We start from the raw sequence: 19,416 nt of genomic DNA, 5'->3' as shown, positions 1-19,416 counted from the left end.
GCACACACAGCACTTCCAGCCATGTAGCTCCACAATGTCATCAACACGCCATCATATCTCACTGTACTCTTTAGTTACCCATCAGAGACTCTCCTCAGCTGTTTGGTCCTCGAGCTCTGCTCCCAACAGCTGTGGAATGGACAGCACACACACGCACACACACGCACACACACAGCACAGCAGGATTGTGTTGACAGCATACTGTCTACATATTAGTTCACATACTATACTCTTCAACACGCACAGTAGTCACAGCCTTGTCATGTCTGTGCTTCTATAGTAGCTCATTAAAATGGATTTGAAACTAAAATGACCAATTCAGTGTCAAGGGGACAGCTTTCAGTAGATGTTGCTGTCTTTATTAAGCCAGAACCACTGCCATACAATCCAATGGGTCTGGGTTACAGTATCTTAGAGTGCACTCTAGTGTCAGCAGAAGTTACAACACTGTGATTTCAGGGTCTCATGTCTGCTTCACATTCAGAACAGGATCAGAGCCTACAAATCAGAAGGATCAGTAGGTCAAAACTAATTCTTCACAAATTGCTAATGACATAAATCATGATCAAATTAGTGACAATCCTGTTGTCAGACATTAAAGTGTCTTTCATATTATCTACAGTATTTTAAATGAACTTTCTGTCTTAGGATGCGTGTGAATTGGCTCAAGAGCATGGCAGTTCCTGATCTTCATGGTCTGTATATGCATATGTTTTAGTCAGCACCTCTTGATATTACAGTTAAAGCAGATACCTTGCCCTAAAGGAATAAAAACTCTCAGCAACCACCATATTTAAAACTGTACAGTCAATAAATTAGTAATGTTGATACTTTTTTGTTTCAGTAAGCACAGTGAAATGACTTTTATCACATAATTACCATAAATGATCACTGAATTAGGGATTGGGATCAACCACTCACAACACAGAAGAACAAGGGGGTGAGGAGGGAAAATCCAAGTATCTTATTGGGGAGGGGGGATTGATGTACACAGGAGGGTAGCAGCAGAGGAGAGCCGCCCTCTGACCTCCCTGACCTTTCACCTTTAGCCCTGGAAAAGGCATTGGTCTTGTTAGAGCTTTGGGATGGTACAGGTGGAGGGAGGTCCCTTCTCTTTGTCTATCTCAGTTTCTCTCTCTCTTCTCTTCGACCCATCTCTTCATCTCTCCTAATCTCATCCTGTCAGTCCCAGATAGTGTCCTTGACTGGGATGTACTCCGCGGAGTCTGTCTCCAATAAGACTGATTTGGTCTGGTGTTCGACATGGGTCAGTCCTGTTCAGGTCCAGTTTCAGGGTTTGTGTTTGAAATGAGCCTCAACTAGAAAGGACAGATAAAATACATGCGTCAGAAAATGTTATATCGAAAAGCAACTACTTTCAATGTACACATTCTTTAAATGCTTACAACAATAAAAACACAACAAATCAGTGTTATCAATGTAGAATTACATCTATATGCAGTATATCTTGTACCTGCATACTCCTGTGGCCTCATTGGTCGGTTGATGACTCTCTGGAAAGCAGCGATCCAGTCTCTCTGCTCAGCTTCTGTCTCGCAGGCGAACAGGAACTTCCTGTCGGGGGTTACTATGGTGATGCCATGGTTCCAGTGGTAGCCCTGTGTGGACGGGGGCAGTCCGGACAGGACGGTGTAGCTGTTCTCCTTACTGCCGATGAACACCTCCCCTCGCGCATACGCATCCTGGTGGAGGTGGAGGGAAGGGGGACAGAGAGGGAGACAGAATGAGAGGGAGAGCCAGAGAGAGAGATGGGGGGGGGGGGGTTGGGGGGACAGAGAGGGAGACAGAATGAGAGGGAGAGCCAGAGAGAGAGATGGGGGGGGGGGGGGTTGGGGGGATACCAAAGAGGACATCAGGAAAATACAATATGCGGTAAATAGAACAGTGAGAAAGATTACTTTAATATCTAGGTTGCCTGAATGAAGCACATAGGTTTTATCTCCTCACCAGCGGGTCCTTGAAGTACATAAGCCTCCTGTCATCCATGGTGAACCACCTCTTCTTAAACCCCTCTGTGTGCTGGAGACAGGCAGAGAGTGGAGGGAGGAGAGAGATAGAGAGAGAGAGAGAGAGAGAGAGAGAGAGAGAGAGAAAGAGGGAGTGAGAGAGAGAGAGAGAGAGAGGGAGGAAGGGAGAGAGAGATAGAGGGATGCTAATGTGCACTTCAAGGATCTTTTAGATAGATCACAGCATCATTGTTTGTTTATCTTAATGAGCTGCCTTCAGATGCGGATGACAGAGGACAGTCTAACCTTGGGGCCAGTCTTCTCCATGAAGCCTTCCTTCATGAAGTTACGAGTCAACTTGGGCACCAGCTGGAAACACACAGGAGGACATCTACATAAAACTAGTTCTACCAACAGAGAGTGAACTCGACTATGATCCTGAAAACCCCCATCAGCACGACCCAGAATGATCCCAGTGTCCTGGTCCCACCTCCTCATCTCCTGCTCCAGGGAAGGCCACCTGGAGGTAGTGGAACCTGGCCGCCCGGATAGCGTTGAACCAGTCAACCATCTCCTGAGAACAACACAGATGAGTTCAGTTCAGCTGTTTGCCTGAGTGTATCCTGGGGTGATGCCAGACCGTGAGAGACTGAATAAGCATTGGGATGGATGGGCATAGGCGACTAATCTTCTTATCATAGCAAGTCTGGTATTATAAACCTGCTCTACAGACACATAATCTTCGCTTTGTACTCTATGAACTTCTTCGTAATGCTATCTATTACGGTTGGAGTGGAGCTTGTTGTAAAGCAGAGTGTCCACTAGAGGGAGCAGTGTTCCCTTTCAAAACCTGTAGGAAAGCTATTGTGAGCAAGAAGTCATTAAGGCTCTAAGAAAACAGGCTGTCAGCATCTCTGTGAGAAACAGGCAGCCAGCAGGCCATCAGCACCTCTGCCAAGTGGCCTATAAATCATAGCAGCCTGTCCTGTCTGACTGGGACACTGAGAAGATTACTCTGCTGCAGGATTTAGTTGTAAAGTCGCTGGCAACAACATGTCTGGCAGTGAGTGGGTCTATGTGTGCGTGAGTGTCTGTGTGTATGTGCGTGTCTTGTGCCAAAGAGTATCTTATTTTTGTAGTTGGCATCTTCTCTCTCCCCTGGAGCACATGTACGCAGAGAGGTCAGTCAAGTGCTAACTTTGGCATCACTGTGGTAGACGAAGATGTTCCTGGTGCTGTTGTCCTTCAGATAGGTGATCTGCAGACCACAGGGGTTCCCTATCTTAGCAGGCTGGAATGTGGCATTCATCGTCTCTATCTTCATCACCGCCTTGGGATCTCGTGCCTGAGGGGGAAAACACACACACACAACACATGGGTGAGATGGAACACACAGTTGTTGTGTGTATATGCGTATGTGTGTTGTGTGCTTACGTCTTGCTTGTTATAATATTTCAAAGCTCCTTCTCTCTCTGAAAGGATGAACTTCCTGCTCAGGAACTGGCCGTTGTCTCGACCGCGTTTCCATAGAAACCCCTCTCTGTAACCTAGGGTGAGAAACACAAACATATACACACAAACACACACACAAACAGACAGACACACAAACAGAGACATCACAGAAGGGTCAATGATAGAAAAAAGCAACAAGGCATTTAAAGGATACAGTTCAACTAATAGACATGTTTGCACATTCAAAGATGATTTAGTTCTGCATGTTCTTAAACTGTCTGAACGGTTTGAGATAATTGGTGTTGATGGGCTTGCGATGTGAAAGAGTTTAACATCCCATTGATCCATCTCTGGCTGGTCCTAGACCTGCAAATGCATTGTAACTTCCAAACATGTTTGATCTTTTCAGCGTTTGATTGGTGCATCTTCTGTGATTAAACAGGCGTGTCTTTATCTCCCTTTTACATGACTGATGACACCATCACTCCTACACACAGCCACTGTGCTGCTGGAAAAGTGATCTGTAACTATGCCAGGCTCTCAGACCAAACATTCAGACGATCCTGTGCGGGGGCTGGAAGGGAGGAGACGAGAGGAGAGAAGGTCAGGTGGAGGGAAGGACGGGAGAGAAAAGATAGGGAAGGAGAGGAAAGTAGGAGAGAGGAAACCAGGATAAGATGACCGAGACAAAACAAATTTCCGGCCTCACATGTTAATGATATGCAGATTAAGGTTTGTTCTATTTCTGTCATCCCCCCCCAATAAGATTTGATTCTGTTTATTTTTGGAGATAGGAGGAAGTTGTTCATACGAATGAGGTGGCTTTCATGGAGAGTGAGTCATTCTTTATAGATTCTTCATCTCTGTCTCTCTTTATTCTCTCTCACCCTTTTTCTTATACTGCCACACACATCCTTTAACAAACCTAGTCTGTCTTTCTCACTCTCTCCTCCACCATCTCTCCAAATGTAAGCATTACACCATCAATCCATACTCATTCTTCTCTCCACCCGCCATGACTCCACCCTCACCTCCTTCCCCCGATTTTCTCCTGTCCTTCTCCTCTACTTTCCCTTATTTTCCTTCTCTCCTCCTCAACAAACTCCTCTTCTCCTTCTCTCTTTCTTCTCCCCCTTCATATTCTCGAGAATCAATATTGCCATCGACCACTGGGGCCATGCCCGGCACACACACACACTGCTAAAATGCAAAACAGGACAAACTCCTCCACTCAACCTAATGGTAAACATATGAGGTCATCTTGAGCCAATCAGAGAGCGAGAGAGAGAGAGAGAGAGAGAGAGAGAGAGAGAGAGAGAGAGAGAGAGAGAGAGAGATGGGTGTACCCTATCCGTGACAATGACTCTGCCTTAGCTAAGCATGGCCCTGATCATAACCATAAAGGAGGAGAACGCAAGATCAAACATCTAAGCATTCCCCTGAGAGGGAACGGGAGGGGAAGGGGGTAGTTGTCCTCTGAATGTGCTGACAATCTTTGTTTATTAGACACAAAAATATTACTTGTTTATTTTGTTTTGCAGTTTGCATGGCTCAACACTATTTACATAATCAAAGCTTTGCAGATGTGTGTGTGTGTGTACGTGTGTGTGTGTGTGTGTGTGTGTGTGTGTGTGTGTGTGTGTGTGTGTGTGTACGTGTGTGTGTGTGTGTGTGTGTACGTGTGTGTCAGCTCACCGGCAGAGTAGGGCTCCTGTTTCTCGATGAACTCAAACTCGTTCCTCTCGTACCTGGCCCTGATCCACTGCTCCCTCAGCAGTCTGGAACACACACCGACAGTACTATAGATCACCGTCTGTCACCACTCTATCAGCCAGCAGCACGCGCACACACACACACACACACACACACACATAAGCAGACATATGCACACAAACTGCATTTCCTCCCTTCCAGACACCCCTCCCTGCCCCTTGTCACAAGAGACAGGTTTATATGAGCTCTGATATTCTGCTTCACCTACAGTACACTTGGGGCGGAGAGACCAGCAACATCACCATGCCAACCCATTTCAACATCACCATGCCAACATCACCATGCCAACCCATCTCTCTCTGTCTTTGTCTGTCAACCTCCTGATTGACTAAATCTGCACATAGAAACCAGCACACACACATACGGTTTATTTACATTGCAGTATATATGTATACATTAACAAGGTATGTATAGTATATTCAGGAGTGTCCAAAAGTTTCAAATGTCAAGAATTTTGTGACATCACAAGAAGCTCTTTGGAACATTGTCAGATCACACTGGGATCATCAGGTTCTGCACAAACTTCCAAGCCCACACCAGCTCAAATGCACACTGTCATCAAAGCAAGAGGGGGACATACCAAATACTAAGATATTCTGAAATTCATATACATTTTTCAAAGAATCAACGTTTCCCTTAAATTGTTAAGATTATTTTATGATTTGTAATGACAAAAATAGAATTTAATTAAATTAAATTTACAATTAAAAAATAGAAGTATCTTGACTAGTGGTCACAGACATATGGACCCTACAATATATGTAAATATGTATAGGCCTAACAAGTGTTCATTATCCATCTCAACAGCTCTCAGCATTCACCAGATGACTGAGATATATCAGTGTGATCCAGACAGATAAGGATGTTTGACCGCTTATCTTTAATGTCTCCAGATTATTCAGATTACAATAAACCAATCAATGAATTTTGAACCAACGGAATTGTGTCTGTTTTACTTAATCTAACACGTGGAGGGAGAGGAGTTGTTTTGGTTCAAACTAAATGCCCACGCAGGTCCAATCGGTCAGACCTCGTCACGCGCCCACCTCTGTCTCCATATTTCTCCTTCTCTCCCTCTCAATCTGGATCTCTTTTCCTCTGTCTTTCTATCCCTCCATCTGCATCTCTCTAGATCGCACAAGCTCTCTACCCTCTCCATCTCCCTCGGTGTCTGTGTGTGTGTGTGTGTGTGTGTGTGTGTGTGTGTGTGTGTGTGTGTGTGTGTGTGTGTGTGTGTGTGTGTGTGTGTGTGTGTGTGTGTGTGTGTGTGTGTGTGAGTGAGTGAGCAAATAGTAACTTACTTGCAGTCTGTGTGTCTCGGTCTGTAGTAAAATGGTGGGACCTTCTGTTCATACTTGGCCTTGGCTGCAGTGTTCCCCACAGCAGCCATGAGCTGGGAGACAGTAGACACATGCCTGAGATTAGAACTCACACACATGGGATGGGTACAGTTCAGTGGTATAGGGTTTGACTGCAGATGTCACTGGGTTGAATCCCCACCCCCCTGGTTTGGATAAAAACATCTGCTAAATGAAGATATTATAAAACATTATAAAACATCACTTCTAGATGTCCCAATGACCTGAGTACAGGTATTACAATGTTGTAAACAAAACAAGGACCTAAGTACATGGATATATTGACAATGGTCGACACCAGATGGCTTTCATCCTTGGAGCGATTACACTCGGTCTGAGCTCCAAGCACATCTGGACGTCTGGACAGCAGTCAGATAATCTATAAAGAGGCTCTGATTTGCTGGAAGGGTCTTGTCCAGCCAGACCCTCTCCTACAGGAGGGTTATAAGCTTCATCACACCCAACACTAACTGAAATATAGTGTTGGTCTTAGAAACTCGGACTCCTATCAACCTGGAAGGTATGGCAATTTGATTTGAGCTATCAAGGTCACTTTGATATATATCAGAGGATCTCCCCCATGCTGTTTCTTACTTCCACTTCGGAGGCGTCCCAGGTGTCCTTCTGTACAGCCTTGACTCTGCTGATGTGAGGGATGCTCCTGTGTAGGAGTGAGCAGGCCTGGCACACAAACACACCCAATGTCAGTGATGCCCAGTCCGGCTCTGGAGGGGTGGAGAAGGATGAAAAGAGAAGGAGGGAGACCGTGAAGGAGAGGGTAAGTATGCAAGTCATTAAATGTGGTGCAACAAAAGTATATGGGCTCAAGGTTGAGTTTGATACTGGAGATGCTGAGGCAAGCAGCCCCACAGATAATAGGTAGGTAAATGAAGCAAGTATAACTGGATGTGTATTAGGACACATGCTCTGTGTGCGTGAGAGAGAGAGAGAGAGAGAGAGAGAGAGAGAGAGAGAGAGAGAGAGAGAGAGAGAGAGAGAGAGAGAGAGAGAGAGAGAGAGAGAGAGAGAGAGAGAGAGAGAGAGAGAGAGAGAGAGAGGAAGAGAGAAAAAAGTGCAGATCAGTTCTGTGTGTGAGCTGATCCATAAAGGACTGCAGCACTGCAGAATGAGATTGGGGGAAATCTTATTTGGGCTTAGCATCAGACACAGAACAGCGAGTATCCTAACTGACATACCAGCCAGACCACCAGACTTCGCTTCAATTACCAATAACACACACACACACACAGTACAAACATACAAGCATTAAATCACACAAACACACAGATGACCACACACACACCAACACCAACATGGCTTGGAGACACTAGTCATGATGGAGACCTGCTGTAGAGCTGTCCAGAATAGAGGAACCAACTTTCTTCAGTTAACCCTCGTGCTGCTTTCGGATCACATAACCCAAAGGTTCATAACGAACCATCGTTGTGTTTACCCAATTTTACCCAATACAAAAACAAATAAAAATAATTTTCTTTTAACCATTCCAATGTGGGGGGTCTGAGACAGCCCGACAGTTAAAAGAAAATGCTTCACTTTGTTTTTGTATGAGGTAAGTTTGTCGCAATACGAAGGTGGGTCACAATGACTGATGGGTCAGAATGACCCGAAGATAACACAAGGGTTAAGAAAAAAACGACTTCTGCACTGTGGTCCTTCTGACACCCAGCAGATGTGAGTAACGACATACTCTGCGTTGAGTTGATAAAAGACTCTGATGGATACTGGAAGAAGAGGACTTTAATGTACGACCCCCCCACCCCTTCTCCAAGCACACACACACATCCTACCACACACACACACACAAAATAAATGGTCTAGGATGAGATCATGTCATAATGGTTGTCTCTAAATCAAACATTCACTCTTTTGGGTTGCCTCTTTCTAGGCTTTGAAAAACTTGACACCATGACTGTAGGTCACTCAGCTGATGGTAGCATGTGTATGTGTGTGGGGGGGTGATTTTTGGAATGTGATACTAGATCCTAGCTACACACACGCAAGTGGAGCAGAACAACGCAGCCATGCGAACTCCCACAAACACACACACACACACATACTGAGGTCTATGTTGGTGTGGTCGACTCAAGGGAGTCATATGAGAGCAGTGACAGAGCAAGAGAGAGCTGGAAATAGGAAAAACGATCGGAAAATCTGATTGTATTATTCTAAGTTTCCTGGGGGGAGGACAGAGAAAGCTTAAACGAAGACCTTCTGAGTGTTGGGGATAAGAGAAGAAACACGTATTGTGGAAATATGAAACGTTATGAGCGAAATTGAGAGAGTGAAATAAAGAGAGAATGAGAGAGTCAGAAAAAGCAGTGAGAGAGTTAATGAGAGATAGAAAGACACACCCTCTGTGTATACCAGATATCGTCCCCTCTCCTCCTTTTCTCAAGCTCTGAAACCTGGGTCAAGTGACCAGGGTGTGGCCTCAACTTGGCTCTCCATGGAAACAAGCCGCATCAGAGCTACACTGCTTTTTGAATCCCCTCTGGACATTGTGTTCAAGGTCTGCATGGTAAACAAGAGACCTTCACTAATGTTTCAGTTGAAGGGCTGGGTCCTGGTTTGTTCCTGTAGTTCAGTTTTGGAGAGGTAGTACTTCAACAGCAAATATAGAATGTGCACCGCTTGCTCTGATACGCTTGTGTATGTTTAATTACACAAAAAGAGCTGAAGAGGCCATTAATTGATTAATTGATGTGCTGATCCTCTCAAGTTTCCTGGACTTTTAACCCTTTTCATCACATTCTTCTCTCTCATCACATTCAATTCCAGCCCTGGTCTGAGCTTGTAGCCACACGCTGAGTGTGTGTGTTCATTTATGTTCTATGTTACCTTGCTATGTTTCCAGATACAAGAATAGAGATAATTAGACACAAAGATGCCGTGACTAAGGAGGCTTACAGTTTCTCTCTGCCTCAGCATGTGGATGTTGCCCTTGGTGGAGGGCACACACACATGTACAGTCCTTGAGGAAGAATTCCAGCTATTCTGTGTGTGATGCAGCCAGAGGTGCGAGAATCAAAAATGTATGTGACAAGGATTTCTTGAGCTGTTAGGCCTATCAGCCATTGTTTAGTCATGACATCACTAGTGCGTGTGCGTGAGCAGACATTGCTGACCCTACACAACACTGGGAAAGAATCTTCACACACTGTCCAATCATTCTCTCTCTCTCTCTCTTGCTCTTTGTACCTTCCTCTCTTCTAAAAGATTAGTCAGAGAGGAGAGAAGGGTGGAGAGTAGTGGAGGGAGAGGACTTCTCAGGACTGTAATGCAGAAGTAGAGGTGATGGTGGCTTGAGTGTGTGTATGTTTGTGTTTGTTAGATATAGTCTACAGGAAATTACAATGTCTCTTCCTTGTTTGTACAACTGCATGTTACAAGCAAATGTAACAAACGATACTATAGGCCTAAGTCTCATGAGGATTGCTAAAACCAACTGTGTCATAGGCTACATGACAACACCCAACAAACATTTCAACAGCAATAACAGGTGACAGTCATGACTCCCATCCCTTAACATATCAGCGTTGGGTCACATAGTGTCCAGACAATGGCTTCAACAACGCCAAGCGTTGTGTATGTTATAGCTAGAGGATTTTTTATTATGGTAGTTCCATTTTCAGTTCATAGTTCATTTCTAGTTCAGATCGGCTGTTAGCCTATGCATGCTCTGAGGTGTGTCAAAATATCTCTATCTGGTAAGGCCCTCCTCTGTTCAATATATCGACCAATTTGTCAAAAAAATTAAATGTGCCAAATAGTAAATTATTCTGGGAATGTAGCTAGAACGTTAATATTGTTTTCTAAGTGACCTGATGTAATATATGACAGGTGCACCTGCAGACACCTGCTTCTCATGCAAACGCCAGAACAAGAGAGAAAAACACAGTCAAAGCGTTTGGCGCGCCTATAGTATTATTTCCAACTGCTGGTTTTCTCACCTGCATTGCCGCAGTCCGCGCATACATCGTTACCAGGTCTATCCAAAACGTCTTGCAACAGCCGTTTATTCCCCTCGGGCTCCGAGGCCATAGTAAGTTTATTTTTCTGTAGCCTCACCCTTCTAGAAAGATGTGGACAAAAGAGGACGTTGCCTAAATCTAAACACTTAGTTTAAATCTTGATTCCTTGAAAGAAAAATTACATTTTAGACTACAATGTGAAAAATATAATCTAAGCCTGACGGATGGCAAGTCTTTCTTTCTCCTTCTCGCCCCTGACAGCTCAATTACAGTGTCTCCCTGACTGCATAATCTCAAACGGGTGGCATCCCCTCCCGGTTTCTCTGGTATTGGCTTCTGCAGCTGAAGCGAGACCTCCAGCGGAGGTGGACTGCCTACCCGTTTTTACTTTTCTGTCTCTTTAACAGTCAGTTGCCATTGCTAATTGCCGATTTATCGTTCATTGTTTCATCGACATATTCTACGGATTGATTGTTTATGTCTGGAACAGACGTCATCGGTAGGGCGACAGGAAGCTCGCCGTTTTCATCTAAAGGTCGCGTTTGTTTGTGTTACTTTGAGCTTCCCATTTAAATAATCATGTCGACTGCTATGAACTTCGGAAGTAAGTCCTTTCGGCCTCGTGCCCCAGACAAAGGATCTTTTCCTTTGGATCACTTTGGTGAGTGGCTGACAAACTACAGTGACGGCTTGAAAATGCGCATCTCATCTGGAATCAAATCAAAGCTTGAGTATTTCATTTGCAAATTCGAGTAGTATTAAAGCGCTAGTCCTTTGACAAGTACCGTTCTCAAACATTGCCACTCATGTTGTCAGTAAGATGAATGCACGCCTGTCTGATGTGTTCAGTAAACCTAAGTTTATCTCTATAATCTTTGTCTATCACAACAGGAGAGTGTAAAGCCTTCAAAGACAAGTTCATGAGGTGTTTGAAAGACAACAGCTTCGATAACTCCAAATGTAGGCTCCAGTCGAAAGACTATCTAGGGTGCAGGATGGACAAGTGAGTAATAGTCTATCTTGTGGGTGATGTTCACACAAAGCCTTGCTGCTGGGTGTTTGGTGTTTTACAAATCATTGTTGATTTGTTTACACCCCCCAAAATAGCATCACGCAAGGTGATATTTAGGGCACATTACTAGGCTACTCGTCAGTATTGCTTCCATCCACATTGGCCCTTTCCCCTCTTAACACACATGACCACCACCCTTAATCTTGCAATTTGTAATTGCAATAAGCAACAGTGCTGTGTTTAACATCTCGTATCTCTTCTTACCATTCCTCCTGTCCTGTGTGTTCTAGTCAGCTGATGGCTCGGGAGCCTATGGAAAGACTCGGCTTTAAGGACCTGATGGATCCTCCCATCCAGGACAAGGAGGCTAAACCATGAACTACAGACAGGGACAAAATGACCCTGAGAGGGTGCAATGACAGTGACTTTTGAAAGTGAAGCCTATTGGACACCATGTACATAAAATTACATTGTAATGTTTTGTTTATAAATATATTGGTTATTTAAACTATCATGGCTTGGGTGCTCTGTGACCTACTGCATGGCTACTTAGTTATGGTCAAGTTTCTGACAAACAGGTTAGATATAATTCAAACACATGAACTTTATTGTCAGCACAAATACAGGCCAGATCCATGTGGAGACAGACCAACTACAATGGGGGACTTCATTAAAGCAAAATGTAACCTACTTTTACTACAAAAAGTAATACAAGAATCCTGTAAAAACACAGATTAAAAAGATACAGATCACATTTCCGTCTTCCACAAGATAGGACACCAAGAACCCCAGTTTGAGGAAGCGGATCACCCTTCAGTTGACGGGGCTTGCATATCATCAGCCATTACATAACCACAATGTCTCCAGGCTTATAAAAATATGCTGAATACCCAGGGTGAATAAAGGGACGGGCCAACAGTTGGAGGATCTTAGCGAGAGGAGTTGGAGCTGGAACGTGAGCGGTGGCGTCTGCGCCCAGGGGACCGGGAACGAGACCTGCGTCGTACAGGTGACCGTCTCCGTGGAGACCGCGACCTAAGGAAGATGAAGACAGAAGGTGTGAACAAGATTTCACTTCCTGGCATCCAAGTGGAATCACAAGCATCTGAAATATGACAGGAATTTAGAAACGTGGGCCTAATAATGAAATCCTATTTAAACACCTGTGATGCAATACTTGGAATATATTTGTGAAACACAGCTCAGAGGTCTGACGAGAGGACCTAAGGACCAGGTCCATCATGGTTCTGATTGAGACATCCACACTGAGGACTGACCTTCTCCTCATCCGCGGAGGGGTGCGACGCCACATGGGTGGAGGAGGAGGCATCCTGCGAGGAGGGGAGGGTCTCCGGGGGATTGGGCGTGTCCGGGGAGCCAGCACGGCACTGGCTGTGATCTCCTGTCCGTCAATCTGACCTGCAGACATGGGCGAAAACCGATCGAGATGGAATGAGTTACATGCACATAATTCATGACATTAATATTTAACTGATAAAACATGAGTTATTATAAAATGTCAGATATGCTAGCTACAGTTCTGCCTATCAGGTTCTGACCATTAAATCGGTAGTACTGATTTTAATTAACATATGCGCATTTTAATCCGATTGGGAACATTCATGCAGTACATTGTTCCACCAACCTCCATCCATGTGTTTTAGAGCCTTCTCAGCCTCCTCTGGCGTCTCAAACTCCACATAGGCATGGCCCCTTGAAAGGTGGGGGTGGAGCCTTTCCATAGGCATGTCAATCATCTTGATCTTCCCATAGGTGGAGAAAATCTCTTGGATGTGGTCCTTAACGGAGGGAGGGAAGTAGAGACGGTAAACGAGACAGTGAGCCATAGAGCCAGAGGGTGCCAGTAGAGGGTGTGTCATCTCACCTTGATTACGTTCCTGGTCAGGCGTCCCAGGTAGACCTTGGTGGGTCTGGGACTGGGGCTCCTACGACGCCTCTCCCTCTCATCCTTCTTCACTGACTTGGACCTGCAGGAAGGAGACATAAGTCCAAACTTATTCCACTTGGTACCTACAACTTCTACAGTCATTAGGGTGAGAATTATTTTAAATAAGTCCTGGCTGACAAGTATGAAAGCAAGTCTGGTCTCTGATATTCTAAAAGCCAATCTGAATGTAAATTGTGTTTGGGGGAAGCGCAGCGTACTTGAAAGTGGAAAACAAGATGGAGATTATGCAGACTGCATATAATATTTTCAGGAGTATGTTTGGTTAAACTCAAACACCATGCACAACCACCCACATGATTGTGAGATGCATGTTCCCTACTATGACCATAGGCTCAAAACGTCCTTGGATACATTCAGTTGCCATTCTGGACACTTACTTGGAGCGTGAGCGCCGACGGTTGTCGTGGCGTCTGCGGCTCGGGCTGGGCGATCCAGAGCTGGAACTGGAGGAGCGGGAGCTGGAGGACCCGGAGCGGCTGGAACCTGAGGAAGAGCTGGAACCACTGGAAGACCCAGAGCTGGAACCAGAACTGCTGCTGGAGCTGGAGCTTAAGAGAGCCAGGGGAGAGGAACAGCAGAAGCTGATTATTGAGAATCTTGTTGAGTGATTAGCACGACTTGGTGGTGTTCAACAGCCCAATTTAACAAGATATATCACTCCCCCTCCTCTTCACACACACATTCTTTACTAGCTTCAGCTACATTTGTGGTCTCACCTGCTGCTCCCACTAGAAGCACTGCGCCGTTTACGACCCTTGTCCCTGCCTCGATCCTTCTCAGCTCCTTCCTTCACCGTCCCCGTTTTATCTTTTCCTCGTTCTTTAGCCTTGTCCTCTGGTCGTTCCCTTTTCGTTGGAGAAGGCGCCCTAATGGACAACAAAACGCAATTTCGAGGTAACTTAGCTAACCTTCGTTGGATAGCAAACACAAGATAGTTAGTTAGCTACAATTAAATCACAATAATGCTGTATATTGAGATACGGTATCAATTGCTTATAACATTTATTTTGAACACTTAGATAGCTAACTGCATTCTTGTTTCGATTTTGTTTGTTTCTTGTTTCCTTTGAATAGCTGCATAGCAAACGCAAATTATTAACACGCTAGACTAGCTAGCTAATTCGTAGCTAACTAGTTGTTGTAGCACGGACTCAAGTCAGCGGTATCTGTAGCTTGTGCTACACGTATATGGCTAGGTGGAAGTGTAATCGAATAACTATTCAACGTAAATAAATTCATATTTTCACACGACTAGAAGTACACTTAGAAGTAAAATGAACACAAACATACATCTTTTCAGTCCCGCTCAGATTGTTCTCCCTTTCAGCGTTGACTCGTTGCGAGAGTCGCACAGAGATGACGATGCCGCAGCGACAGTGGTTCGTTCTACGTGATCGCGTGATGTTGTGCGGTTTGTTACACTCTGCATATACGCAAAGGATTGCGCAACAGTAGATAACAGGGGACATCGAAGCCGCACGCCATAATGCTCCCTTATAATGAATTACCAGAAGCTCATTGAATTGGTTCGGATAGATGGTAACGTAGAACAACACAGTTTTAATTATCATGTCACAAATGTCGATTTTCTGTATGTTTTAGTGCACTAAGACCAGTGCATTTAAACCGGCTAGAGTAATACTAAGTAGCCTAATCGTCATTTGACTATTAATTCAATTTGCCCACGTAGATAATCTTTGAGCTTTGATAAAGGCTAAATTAAATAGCCCCCTGCCTTTTAAATGATTGTCAATGAAGATCCAGTGCCCCAGGCAGAGAACTACAAAGAGAAATGTCCAACTGGCAGTTTTGGAACCCTTGCTCTAACAGTGTGCTCAGCTGCCATTGGTGGGACCTTCCAATATGGCTACAACCTGTCAATCATCAACGCCCCCACCAATTACATCCAGACATTCATTAATGAAACCTACCAGGAGCGATGGGGAATCGGCCTGAACGTCTCTCAGGTCACTGTAATCTGGAGCCTCATTGTATCTGCTTTCTCACTGGGTGGCTTAGCTGGGGCCCTGCTTGCGGGGCCAATGGCTGTGCGTTGTGGTAGGAAGCAGTCACTGTTGATCAACAACACCTTTATGTTTGTAAGTTCCCTGTTGGTGGTGACCAGTAGGGCAGCAAGATCTTTCGAGATGATTGTTGTGGCTCGGTTCCTGGTAGGGGTCAATTCTGGGGTCAGCATGAACATCCAACCCATGTACTTTGGAGAGAGCGCACCCAAACACCTGAGAGGAGCTGTGACGTTCTCCTCAGCTGTCTTCACTGCCTTCGGTATCTTCATGGGACAGGTGAGGTAAAAGCCCTCGAAGGGGCAGGGCCAGGTGATGTAGAAAGACTGGGACAGGTGAGGTACGATTTAGGGCAGGGACAAGCGAGGTATAGAGGGCTGGAAGAGGAGAAGCCAATGAGGGGGCAGGGCCAAGTGAGGTGAGACAGTTAAGGTATGAAAGCTAGGACAGACTGCAATTTATCCATCTTCTCTGTTATTCAAGCCAATTGTCTGCATTGTGTGGAGGATGGATGCAATAACACATAGTTGTGTCTGTCTGCAGGTGATAGGTTTGACTGAGCTGCTGGGCAGCGAGCCCCTGTGGCCCTACCTGCTGGCTAGCAATGCTTTGCCGGGCTTCCTCCAGCTCCTCACCCTCCCCTGGTTCCCAGAGAGCCCCCGCTACCTCCTCATTGACCGGGGGGACCACCAGGCATGCGCACTGGCCCTGGGGAGGCTCCGTGGGGGTCGCCCCCCTGTGGGGGAGATGGAAGAGATGCTGGAAGAGCAAAAGGCACTAGCGGTATCAGCTGGCCGCTCTTCTGCCAAGACCATCTGGGAACTGTTCTCGGACCGAACCCTACGACCCCAACTCCGGACAGTGATGGTCGCCAGCAGCGCTATGATGCTCTGTGGAAATGACGCCATCTACTTCTACGCTTCCTCTATCTTCCTGCAGGCAGGGGTGCAGCCTAATCAGGTCCAGTATGCCTGTATTGGTACAGGGGCCTGCGAGTTCACTGCTGCTGTTGTCTGCAACCTGCTCATAGAGAAGGTGGGACGCCGGAGGCTTCTCATGGGTGGGTACGGTCTGATGGCGTGCTGGGCGTTGGTCTTTACACTGGCACTCTCGTTAGAGGGCACGGTGCCAGGCATGCCCTACCTCAGCGTGGTCTGTGTCTTTTCCTACATCCTCAGCTTTGGTATCGGCCCGGCAGGGGTGACCGGGGTGCTGCCTGCCGAGATTTTTGATCAGGCGGCGCGGCCAGCCGCCTACATGGTGGCAGGGTCCCTCATGTGGATCAGTCTGTTCCTGGTTGGGATGGTGTTTCCGTTTGTGGTCAGAGGGCTGGCGAACCTGTGCTTCCTGCCTTTCTTCTTTGTGTGCGTGACATCCTCCCTGTTTGTGAGAATGACTCTGCCGGAGACCAAGGGCCGGAGCCCGGCGGAGATCAGCTTAGAGTTTAACAGGCTGAGGATGAAGGACCAGAGGGGTGCTGGGGGCCAGGGAGGTGATCCCAAGAAGGAGCACTATCTGCAGGGTCAGCCATGTCCTCGCTCCCTTCCACAGCTTCAGTTACTCTCAGAGTCTGGGGATGGAGATTGGGAGGGTTGCCCAGCTGACCCAAAACCTGCTGTATGAAGCAGAGCATTGAACCAGTGAGAAAGTTGCACTATTAATGGATTTATTGATTCTGGTGCGTGAAGCCATGCTGTATTTACAGTACATAATATTGTACTTAATTAAAGCCATGTCCTCTCATATGCATAGGTGAAGTTCTAAGATGCTGTTGGTTTGATCCAGGGGATGGGATTAGCTCAATTCACACTTGAATGCTACTGTAAAAAGCAAAACATTATGTTATGATATGAAAAATATTTATTTTATAGTATTTATTATTTTATTATCATAAAAAAATATACATAGTCATAATCTTCAGTTGAAACTTGAAGAAACATCACCAAGGTACGCAAACTGTGTGTTTACTTACTGAGAAGGATTGTTGTTTTTGTTTTTGGTGACAATCAGCTGAGATGTGCCAACTTTGGTTATTACATATGTAAGAATGCTTTTGTACAATACTGTATGCACTTCCAAATCGGTCATGTGACCTTCTTAAGATGCACTTGTATTTCCAAACAAATGCTGTTTGGTGTTCTTTTGGTTGTTTTTAAATGACCACCAACAATGCATGTTACAGTGGTTTGAGTCTTCTGATCAACCTTGTGGAAATGACCCACTACTTGAATGGCCCACATTTGCCTTCAGTATTTAGGATAATTTTTTGCACTACTAAAAACTAGGAATCACCTCACCGATAGAATCAAAGATTCAAGTGTCATTACATGCAGCTCCACTAAATAACCACTAGATATCACCATTTGTCTGAGGAAACCATATCTATTCTCAGGATTGCCTGTAGCTTTGAATATGTTATCTAGCTGTGTGAGTAGTACCATGTTACCAAAGATTTAAAAGTTAAGATGGTACACTTCATCATTAGTCAATAGGAACATTTTCCGCAGTTTTCCGTGGTTACTATAGTTATCAAATGCATGATTTGCTAAAGATTGTTCTTGTAATCATTATTCTCGTGTAACTTCAACTAATTTCATAATTGATTGGGAAGATCAAGATATTGGAGGTTTTGTACTGTCACCTACTGTAACTTATTTTAAGAAAAATAATGGAGATAGTCTGATAATCAAAAAGAGTCTCTCTCGACTCGAGAGAAAATGTTGCATTAACGAATTAGTGATGTACTCCACACATATCATCTTTCCCCATCTTTTTCTTCATTGCACTCTTGTACTTCACATTAGTCTCCATATTTCCCCATCTCTCTCTCCACCATCTGTCACTTTATCCCCATCTCTCTCTCTTCCCCATCTCTCTCTCTTTCTCTCTCCCCTCTACATTATCACAAGTCCTATAGGCCTACATTGCGCTTCCCACATAACTATTATTCGTAGCTGTGAAGAAGTCTCTTACTTTAACCAATTGCTGTGAAAGTAATGACAGACTTCAGCTGTATGAAGCATTGTCTGTTTGCATGTAACTGATATCACATAAGGAACCTGTTATAAATAAACCCTAACCATTTCTACCTGTATGTACAGTATATTTACGCACCAGATGGGGATTAGTCAGGCATGACAGCTGAATAGAATTCCATTCAACTGTAATTTCCCTGCAATGTTACTGAAAATCCAAATAAAACTGAAAACTTCATGCATTTCTTATCTAAGTTCCTTTTCCCCAGTGTGTAGAAGGTAGAGCCTCTAGGTGGGGAGCGTTTTAGGCAAACCGTTAGAGAAGTGACAGAGGATAGCTAAGTGACACAGTGGTGTCCCTGGCAAGGTCCCTGGTCTTTTCATTGTACACGATGCTCAGAACATCTGGGTTTATAAAGGATGTGGGCGGACTGACATGAATCTGAAATGTGATCTCTAGGAGTATGGAAGGTCTCGTTTCTCATGTTATCCTGCAGGAGATATACAGGGTTCACGAAGACATACAAACATAGAAGGTCCACAGACACAGACAGGGGAAACATCTGCCGGGTTAATCAGAAGCTTTCTATTGAGGGTCGGTAACTCAGGCTGTTTTAGGTGGTTAATTCATAGGATTTCAGCTGTTTTATTGAAGCTTGAAGCTAATGACTCGTTGCTGAAGGACACAAATAATGACTCAACTCACACAAACACTACACACATTAGTCACACATTTTCTAACACTCAAACATGTTTATTAATGCACTCAGGCACACACATATTCAGAAAGTGGAAAACACTTATATCATGACGACATCCCCCCCATGGCTAGTTCCAAACCACTGAGGGCAGAGGGACCAGTGTGTGCACGATTGTGTCCCTAGATATATTAAC

At 45.0% G+C, this 19,416-nt stretch overlaps 4 protein-coding genes across 5 annotated transcripts; 2 read left to right on the top strand and 2 right to left on the bottom strand.

Moving 5' to 3' along the window:
• Positions 1–1,205: 1,205 nt before the first annotated feature.
• On the bottom strand, positions 1,206–10,663 carry LOC136950145 (arf-GAP with dual PH domain-containing protein 1). The gene is made up of 11 exons (XM_067244267.1): positions 10,522–10,663; positions 7,145–7,275; positions 6,494–6,585; positions 5,115–5,197; positions 3,402–3,514; positions 3,166–3,312; positions 2,458–2,541; positions 2,274–2,336; positions 1,969–2,040; positions 1,475–1,703; positions 1,206–1,319 (listed from the first exon to the last, which is right to left on the bottom strand). Exons 1-11 carry the CDS (start codon positions 10,610–10,612, stop codon positions 1,291–1,293), a joined length of 1,134 nt encoding a protein of 377 aa, XP_067100368.1. The 5' UTR covers positions 10,613–10,663; the 3' UTR covers positions 1,206–1,290.
• A 394-nt stretch (positions 10,664–11,057) lies between these two features.
• Positions 11,058–12,052, top strand: cox19 (cytochrome c oxidase assembly factor COX19). The gene is made up of 3 exons (XM_067245372.1): positions 11,058–11,203; positions 11,434–11,545; positions 11,845–12,052. The coding sequence occupies exons 1-3, from the start codon at positions 11,122–11,124 to the stop codon at positions 11,930–11,932; spliced, it is 282 nt and encodes a 93-aa protein (XP_067101473.1). The 5' UTR covers positions 11,058–11,121; the 3' UTR covers positions 11,933–12,052.
• An 86-nt stretch (positions 12,053–12,138) lies between these two features.
• On the bottom strand, positions 12,139–14,867 carry LOC136950477 (RNA-binding protein with serine-rich domain 1-like). Of its 2 annotated transcripts, none has more exons than XM_067244831.1 (7): positions 14,814–14,867; positions 14,240–14,389; positions 13,901–14,071; positions 13,440–13,542; positions 13,200–13,353; positions 12,832–12,973; positions 12,139–12,589 (listed from the first exon to the last, which is right to left on the bottom strand). In XM_067244831.1, coding segments are annotated over exons 1-7 (828 nt in total). In that variant the 5' UTR covers positions 14,816–14,867; the 3' UTR covers positions 12,139–12,483. The 2 variants fall into 2 exon arrangements, with proteins under 2 accessions (XP_067100932.1, XP_067100933.1); XM_067244832.1 differs by having other exon boundaries at positions 13,901–14,065.
• A 315-nt stretch (positions 14,868–15,182) lies between these two features.
• Positions 15,183–18,771, top strand: LOC136950538 (solute carrier family 2, facilitated glucose transporter member 11-like). Its single transcript, XM_067244937.1, has 2 exons — positions 15,183–15,826; positions 16,091–18,771. Exons 1-2 carry the CDS (start codon positions 15,266–15,268, stop codon positions 17,168–17,170), a joined length of 1,641 nt encoding a protein of 546 aa, XP_067101038.1. The 5' UTR covers positions 15,183–15,265; the 3' UTR covers positions 17,171–18,771.
• Positions 18,772–19,416: the final 645 nt, after the last annotated feature.

The sequence above is a fragment of the Osmerus mordax genome, chromosome 10 (genome assembly GCF_038355195.1).
Source record: "Osmerus mordax isolate fOsmMor3 chromosome 10, fOsmMor3.pri, whole genome shotgun sequence".
In the NCBI taxonomy this organism is placed as follows: Eukaryota; Metazoa; Chordata; class Actinopteri; order Osmeriformes; family Osmeridae; genus Osmerus; species Osmerus mordax.
The sequence above is the reverse complement of the archived record's forward strand: the minus strand, read 5'-3'. Positions and strand labels throughout refer to the sequence as shown.